At 35.1% G+C, this 9,181-nt stretch overlaps 1 protein-coding gene across 2 annotated transcripts in view; it reads right to left on the bottom strand.

Annotated features, from left to right (window-relative positions):
• Window positions 1-2,609: 2,609 nt before the first annotated feature.
• The window catches only part of LOC142342955 (transmembrane protein 120A-like), a 241,844-nt gene continuing 235,272 nt past the window's right edge, over window positions 2,610-9,181 (bottom strand). For both annotated transcript variants that reach the window (XM_075394646.1, XM_075394637.1), the window contains 3 exons: window positions 8,204-8,470; window positions 7,616-7,799; window positions 2,610-3,904 (listed from right to left, as the gene is read on the bottom strand). In XM_075394646.1, coding sequence (XP_075250761.1) covers window positions 3,776-3,904; window positions 7,616-7,799; window positions 8,204-8,470 — 580 coding nt within the window. In that variant the 3' untranslated portion in view covers window positions 2,610-3,775. The remainder of the gene's footprint in view (window positions 3,905-7,615; window positions 7,800-8,203; window positions 8,471-9,181) is intronic.

Here is a 9,181-nt window from a genome sequence, read left to right as displayed (position 1 = left end):
AAGATTTAGATCACGCAAAACAGAAAGTTAAGGGCGTAAATAGTCAGTCAAACGTTGCACGTACAGATAAGATCCAAATTTTTATACTGCATTTTATTATATTGAGTTTTTCAGACTAATATTGGGTTAATAGTAATAATCTGTGCCAAGTGAATCATTTAATCACGGCTTTCACATCAACATCTCCAAAAATGATACTCCACATTAATGTAGCGCTGTACGCTATACAATATAGCGCCTTCATACTATGCGTCTTCAAATTACAATTACAAAATGCATGTCATAACATAGCAAATTAGGGTGTCTTAATTCAGCAAGTCCTCTTTGGTGTTGCAAATAACAAGCGTCTTCTAATATATGGTGCCTAAAAAGTTACATAAAAAAGTTAACTATTTTTGGCTTTCGATCATTTCAAACAGCTTTCCAGTAAATTTTTCTAGCATCACATTCTTTTCTAAAAAAGCAATTGACAGGACAGACTTTCGAACAAATTTTGGTTCATTCCATTCTAAACCTCAATGAAATTATAGCCCCTTTTACGGGATATTTAAAGTACTTAGGGGGTATAAGTGTTGTGACCACTAAGCTGGGGATATGTGAAAGTCATAAAATTTAACACCACGCTACATGTGCAATTTTTTGCACAACACGATGAATAACCAAACTTTCATTTTGGCTCATAAAAAGCGGTAATCGGTGGGTGGTGTGGGGGCACTGGGTGGGGAATTGGGTTAACATGAACTGCGCGTCAGAAGTAATTTGACATCCTCTAGTTTTTGACCTGATTAAAGACCAATTTCTGCTCAAACTTTCATAACATTTTTACGCCAACGATCCCCCGCACTAGTGGTACTGCCTATCTAAATAACTGAGAACAAGTGAAAACCTGCAATGCTCAGATGACGAATTCCATGCAATTTTCAAAGTGGAATAGACAGTTAAAACAATCACTAAATCTTTTCGCTTTCAAAGTTTTAAGCCAAATGCAATTTCAATCATACGTTCAGAAGAAAATATCTATACTAATGTTAAGTTGACATTAGGCAACTTGTTATAGATTATTACATTTTCAATAAGTACAAACTGAATACTGAACAAGTTTTATTTATTTCTGAAAATTTACAACAGACTGTTTTCTACAAAATTTTTTAGTTAGAAACGCAATCTTTTAGTTGCACGAGGTAGGGCAAATTCATGCAGTCAAGTTTTACCAGACGAAGTGCTTGTTAAGTGAGCGCAACTGCGTGCCGACGGGCTTTTCGGCTATTCTAGGACGGTTAAGCCAGCAAGCATCCGAACTTCACAAAATCTGGAAGTATCGCCAGAATTTTTTGTGCATGCTCAATTTGCTTGCAATTTTCAGCTTAAATAATAACATAGCTGGCAGATTGCCAGAAAATAGCCGCAACAACTACGTAGATCTGCAGTCTCAAAAAGATAAAAATACAGACCAAAAAAATTTCAATCTTTCCATTAAATGCTGATATGTTTTTTTATAAAGAATGGGTGTAACTTATTGCTCCTTCGGTTAGCTGCCCATAAACAACCTTCAATTAGAGTGAAACACTCACTCGACCTTTTTTCATTGAAGTGAAGTAATAGAAAGTCATTTTGAGAGTCAGGAAGTCATTTTTGGGCGAGATAAATCACAAGTGACCAAAAATTTCATCACGCGAATGAACAAAATATTCGTTCAACTAAGAGTGAAAAATGACGTCATGCACGCAATTCAATTGAAATTGCATAAACAAAAAGCAGATTTGAAGTGATTGTTACGTCGTATGGTCGTAAAATGATTAAAAAACTAAGATAAGGCCAAAAATAGCCTCCGCTATCGCTTTGCGGCTGTTAATAAAAGGTGAATTTCCAACTCTGACAGACGAGCTTCTTGTTCAACTGCTATCAAAACTTTGTGCATAATGTGTTCTCGTTAAATATTCTCTTGATACTTTTTTCATTCAAAACCGTGGGTAAGAATCTTGAAAAATTGTCGCTTTGAACAACTTGGAAACGCTCAACAAAACGATCAAATATCGTACGAATTGCTCTCAAATTGCATGCGTGGCTTAAAGTCATTCAGCAGATTGTGCTTGTATCTCGGAAAAATTCACCTAGGGACGTCAAATTGTGTTGCTTGCGCAACCCGCTTAGATTAAACTAACAAGAACATTTTTTGCACCTTTTGTTGCAACTTTTAACGGTAGACAAAAGCGAATTATGTTAGCAAAAAAATTGAAAAAGATCAATTTCGATGACGCAAGTCAAAGCACATGAAACAAACGAAAGAATTTCCGAATTAAAATCAGAAGTCACCTCACATTATTTTACTTGACGGCATGATTTTACATTTGTACATTATACATTGCTCATTTTCCGTTCAAAATTTCGTAATTTATTTTGCGTGCCTCACGAGATACCCGCCTTTGCAAAAACCTACCTATTATTACATTGCAAAAATTGTGTAATAGCAAAAAATTTGCCAAAAGTATGCTTAATAATCCAAAAATTAGACACTAGCTTCGAGATCAAATGCAAATTAGAGAAAAACTTGAAACTGGGCCTGACGATAGTAACAATGATTTCCTACTTAAAATGAGCAGATTAAAACATAAGACGTGAGAATTTAAATTGTGTTGCTACCAATTTAGACAGCAAGTAATAAATATTAGTGGGAATACACTCCCACGTTATCAATGCAATTCATCAACTAATACTGCTCCGTGTTAACAAATAAATAAATACACCTAAGAAACAATACAATCACTAATAGTTTCAATTCAATAAAGTCTTCTTCAATTTATCTTCGAATGATCAGGAAAGTAGCAGATAGCGATGAGAGAACTTTTCACACATTCCTCGATTAATAGATCGTCGTTCAGTCACTAAACTCGATTCCATGTAAAGGTTACCATGAGCCATGCATTATAGTTAGAATATATCAAATTTCGTTTTCCATTATTTGGCTACAATATGCAAAACCTAATTACAATTGATTCATTACATGCAACTGTCGGACCCAAATAATTGAGTGAAGTGAATCTTCTTACGGAAAAATTAAATTTCACTGTCAATTCATAGGGATTGTTAATTCAACTTACTTTCACTCAACTCTTTATAGCTTTTAATTTAAATAGCTTTTAATTTAACTCTTTAAATAGCTTTTAACTGTAACCACTACTTAAGTTTCTGGTTAAAATACAAAGTTTTAGAATATCCAATGAGCCGAGAGATCCTAAATATTAAGCTAGTTTTTCGGCATTGGGCCAATTCAACCCAACCCAGGCACTTCCAACTGCATGAGAATTTTTTTGCGAACTTAAGCCATTTGCATGTACATTAAAGCAATTCGGTTCCAGCGAACGTTGGAAAAGTTCGTATAGGTCACGTGACTCTCAAGTCACTGAGAAAATCTGGATTTCTCAATCCAGAGAAAATCTGGAAGCGCATAGCGATTCTAGATTGTCAGAATTTCAAAGTGTCTTGAAAAGAGTCATTTAACGTATCTTGACATTTGAAACACGAACTTCGCAAGCTCCAAAATCTGGTACCTCATATGTGAAAAACTGGGACTTGCGAGATCTGGCATTGTAAACCTTTCACGTGGTTTCAATTGAACAGACTTTAACTTATTCACGAGCTTAAAACAAATGCTCAGAGTTTGCTACTTTCAAACTAGCGGTTCAGTTTAGTGTGACATGAGTGTGGACGGAATTTAAATGAGAAGATAGGAGAGTAGAGGATAGCAGACTCTTGTTGACTTCTAGAATGGGATAATTTAGACTGCCTTGTATTTGGTGATGAGGCCGAAGTCTTTGTTGGTTCTGAACTTCTTCCACATCACTCTGAACAGAGCCATGTAGTTTCCACTGCCCAGGAAGAAAAACAGCAGACCAACTACTGGCACCTGAAGCATAATTCACTCTAACACTTTTTAGAAATTATGTAATTCATAGCCCACAAATTGCCGGAAAATAGCTGCCGTTGACCAACGTTGGGATTAAAACAGTTGAAAAATAGTCAAAAGGCGCTCAAATTTGGATAGCAATTTATTATATTTGATAAACATGGTGAACTCAGCCTCTACATTGCAGGACAATAAGCTTAATATCAAAACCAGTTAACAGTATCAAAGGGACGTTGATAACTTAAAGAACCAAGTCAGGTCTTCGAACACTTAGTCTAAGCTTTATTGGTTTATCCCACTTTTTGATATCGCTTTTTGACCTTGAACGTATGCACGTAAATTTGATGAACCGATTCTATATTCCATTCAGTTGAAACAGAATGGGTGAAGGAAGTCAAAAATCAAACAAGAAAGTCGTTACATATTTAAAACGAAAAACGTGACCGAAAAGTAAAACGAAATTAAAAACCTGACTGGACAAGTCATGAATAACAATCCAAAGAACACGTGAAAATACTGACAATTTCAGCAGACTAACTGACCATTACGGGCGCGCCAAACACCAAAAAAAATTAATTTTAGTGCATCGAAACTAACATTCAAATATATGATAAGCGTGTTGTTAATAAATTGTAAAAAAGGACTCTTGCTTGTAGAAACAACGTCGAAAAACAAAAAACCTGTCAAAACCTAAACCATTAAACTTTTCCAAAAATTCAAAAATAAATTGTTCAAACTCTTTGATACTGTCTTTTAAAACCTACCTGTTTCCACCAGGTTTTAGAAAAAAATCGGCAGAGCAACAAAAAAATGGAGAGCCATATAAAAAAGGCAAATAGAAAAACTTAAAAAACAATTAGCCTAAATTTATTAAAACTCATTATAGTTCGTTGGCCACGTTTTAAAAAATTTTGCTTCCAAGGTTTTGATAATGTTTATATAATTTTTGTTCTTTCTTTTAGGGGCCAATGAAACCATTTTAAAGGCTTGAAGATAGTATAAAAGATATTTTTGCAAACAATCTTTAAGCCTTAAAATGGTTTCATTGGCCCCTGAAAGAGAGAACAAACATTATCAAAACCTTGGAAGCAAAATTTATTGAAACGTGGCCAACATTCACAATGTAAATACCTTCAAATTTTGTGATGCACACAAAAATCAATCCAGTCAACAAATCTACGCCAAAAAATTAATTGGCCCCTAAGAGTCTTCCAAAAAATCAGTATATTTTTCAACACCTTCCAAAAAAATATCAAAGTTTAATGAAGTCAATAAAAATCTTGTTGGTAAAATCTATTTCTACCTGCGAGCAATAAACAACTTCTATTGGTACATAAAAGTGAAAAAGCGTGAAAAACTTTCAAATAAAACTTTAAATTTGCGATAACTACTTTAATTTTTGATGCTCTAGTCGACATAGAAAATATAAAGCAGTTTGCCCAATGTTCGTCTAAAACAATGGCAAATTCGAAAAATTTTGCAAAAACAAAATGCTTCAGTCTGAACTTCAAAAATTAACCATGAACTTAAGCCTTTACAGCAACTTCAGTACAATGTACTTAACAAGATTACTAACGCCAAATGAGGGTCTCTTATTACACTAAACGCCAAATATTCGAAAACATGGCAGGAATAGTCCTTATACAGGAATAGCAGGAAGTCGAGAAATTAAAACACTACATATATTCATTGCTTAAACTCTTAAAACTTTTACTCTGCAGGCCAAATTATGTCCATTTGAATATACCCATTAGCCCACGCACAAGCCTTGAAAGAGGTTTATTGACCAATAAAGATAAGAAATCGAGAAGTATGAAAGTACCTAAAAAACTGAAAATGGCCAAATTTGAAGTTTCTCAAATTCGCAATATTAAAAAGTTCAGAACAAATTTTCTGTTGCTGGAATTTGCCCACTAAACCATCTGCAAGATGCAAAAAAGTTCTATTGGCCCGTAAAGATTGAGAAACAGAAAATGACCAAAAATTCAAAAACTAAAAAAATTGCAAATTTTAATGAAATGCTGCTAAAATTTGGGATATTTTCTTCAGAACCATTTTATTGTCTCCAGAGGCTATCTAGTAAACCAATTTCAAGCCTTAAAAAGTTTTATTGGTTCATTAAGATCGATAAATTAGGAAAATTGCAACAATTTTCAAGAAAAATTGAAAAATTCATTTTTTCTTTAAAATTTCCAAAAATTCCATTAAAAACATTCCATTGCCCATAGCAACAATGAAGTAACCTGCTATCAAATCCTAGCGGAGGTTACCTGGCTACTAAGCCAAGAAAATCTGACAAACAAGACTTGAAAATTCACAAAATTGCTTAAATTCGTGACATTGAAATGTTAAAACAATTCCATTGTCACTAAGAAGTATGCAGCAACCTAATATCAGACACTAAGAGGTTTTGTGGCCACTAGATGAGGCTGGAAACCCAAAAGGACAAATTTACACAAAAAACTTGAAATTGCAAAAAATAGTATCATTTTTTGCGTTTGTTTGCTGTACCCAAAACAGATAGTTAATTAAAGTGTCATAAAAAGTAATTATATTCTGCGGAAGACTTTTTTCAATTGACAAACGTCAATTTAACACTACTAATCAAATAAAAACTCGAAAAATGCCGAAAAAAAGTGCAAAAATGCACCATTTTCGCTCAAAAAACTCGTGAGTTTTAACCTTGAATTAAGGCCTTCCCAGCAGCTGGAGGAACACTCTAGGCGCCTGAAGAACTACTAAATCCAGCTTTGGGCCTCTACTTAACCTTTGGGCCTCTACTTTTACTACTGCCCACAGGGCCTTACCTGTTTATCCCGTTTGGAAAGATCGAAGTCATTAAAAAATGTGTGAAAAACTGAAAACAAGACAGAGCCAAATAACTCAATTCTTGGATTGTAGAAAACAAGAAAGGCTAATAAAAGCCCCAGCTATTGCTTTGCGGCTATTAAAAAATGCGGAAATAGTATATATAGCCAAAAACAGTCGAATTCCAAATTTGCTTCACTAAGATATCTCAAAACGCAGTTAAATCAAACCTCCTACTAATATTATTACTTTAGCCTAGTCAAGCCTCTAAAGCAGAAAACAATAGTTAATATTAAAAAACTGATTGAAAAGTAGTGGTATGGACGACACTTCTTCAATACTCCTCTCCGAGTCCTAAAAAAGAGCGCTCAAGTAATAGCCTTTGAGAGGCTGAGGGCAGCTATTAATAGTGTGAGATAGTTGTTCTAGTGGCTTCCAGAATGATGAACTTTTACATTAAAAAGCACAAACAACATAGTTTCTCACCACAAAACCTGGTTAAGTCCTTTGTTATCCTAAGTACCGGAATAAACTGTAGCAGAGCTGATTTCTGATGCTCTTTACGCAATAAAAACTCTAAAAACAAGCTCCGTCGTAAATTCTATCACACACCACGGGAGATCATGCTAATTTCTAAATTAAAACTATTTCCGAAAGAAATAAATTCAACGGCTGTCATTGAATGCAGAGCAAATGAGACTTTGGAGGTTTGGATCAAAACGCTCACGTCAGTTCTGCAATTAATTTGATCTCTGAAATTCGAAATTCATTCACAGAAGGTCTGCTCTTAAATCTTTTGAAACCTTGAATATGTAGCCCCACTAGGCTATATAAGACGCGCTACATAATACCAAATAAGACGCGCTACATAATACCAAATAAGACGCGCTATTCCCTTCTCACCTGCCACTCGGAGCATTTAGGATGGAATGAGAGATGGTATAGGATGTATGCATTGTACAGTTCCAGAGAGTAGATCACAAGCAGGAAAGGGATGATGAAAGTAAGTCCCCTCCACATCCACCCCTGGAAACCCTCCACTGTTATCCGCATCTGGCTGTTGCTACTCGCACCCAGTGCACGCAGTCTAAACGCCAAAAAGATGATTGAGGTTCAAAATTGAGGCTCACATTACACGACGCAAATTTTGTTGCTCTGAAAAACCAACATGGTTCAACATCATAAAGTTCAATATCTTTCAGGTTTTCCTCAATTTTAAACCTTTCACAAATATGTGAACATTTACAGGCATTAATAACAAAAAACGTAATCCGAAAGACTCCTGTCGAAAAACTGAAAATCAACTTACGATATAATTCTGCAGAATTGACAAATTACATCAAAACATAAAAATTAGGCATTGAAACAAGTGAAGGAAAGGAGAATTAAAAATCCAAAGTGAATGTGTTTCAAGAGCCAAAAACTGGACCCACTTCCGTTTAACCTCTTTTTCGCGAATTTCGCACAAAATATCAACTTTAACTTCCTTACCTATAAAGATGTCCCCTTTGGTAGTAATACTGCAGAAGCTGCACAAATCCCAAGTAGAGTGAAAAGTAGAGGAAGTATCGTCTATACTCTGTATAGCTCCATCCCTCTGGCCACATTAGGAGCACTCCAGACACTACAATAGTGAGGTAGTGATGGACCAGCCACCAAGGCATGATCTTGCTTCCATTGGTACGCAACACGTGTTCCCGCAGGGTTGTAGTGCAATAATACCACACTAACAAGAAGTGATAGAGAGCGTCTGTGATTCTAAACCAAATGCCACGAATAAATTTATGCCCAAATTAGTTTAGCGGTAGGCTTAATTTGAATCATTGCGAGCGATATTCCGTCCCTTGGATTGTTTTTTTAAAACTTTCCTCAAGACTACATTGCAATGTATAAAAATGTCACAATAGTCACGAAATCAAGACTAATTTAACGTTTATGAGCCTACCTCTAATGGTTGTCAATATTATACTAGTTGCTAGTCTGGCTCAACTCTCTTATGCTGTTTGAACTCTGCTCTCAAAAAAACTCAAAAACTAGGGAATGGCAGTATGAAAACTTTGGTCGATTATATTATGGCCTTCACTGATATCTAACAAATCTGTACGATACAGGAAAGACTTACACCTTTTCTTCGGCTAACTAAATACAGTAATTAATAGTTAAGAGTTTTACAAACAACCCATAGTACCAGAGAATAGAAAAACATACCCGGCAGATTGCCGGAAAATAGCCGCCGTTGACTCCAATAAGCATGATTGGGATTGAAAGAATAGAAGATATTGAAAAAAAATGATTTTTGTACAAAAACATTTTTTAAGTCCGATTTATTTTGATGGCATTTCGTAGTTGAACATAACGTACTTCTGTTTCTTAGAGAGCGGCTACAGGGGCTACTATCAATACCAATAAGCATTAGAGATGGTAAATAAGACTTATAGGAACGACGTTCAAATAGCGGGCATCTAAAAT

This window comes from Convolutriloba macropyga, chromosome 1 (genome assembly GCF_964194025.1).
Source record: "Convolutriloba macropyga chromosome 1, txConMacr16.3, whole genome shotgun sequence".
NCBI classification, from domain to species: domain Eukaryota; kingdom Metazoa; phylum Xenacoelomorpha; order Acoela; family Convolutidae; genus Convolutriloba; species Convolutriloba macropyga.
This window is presented reverse-complemented; position numbering and strand designations above follow the sequence as displayed.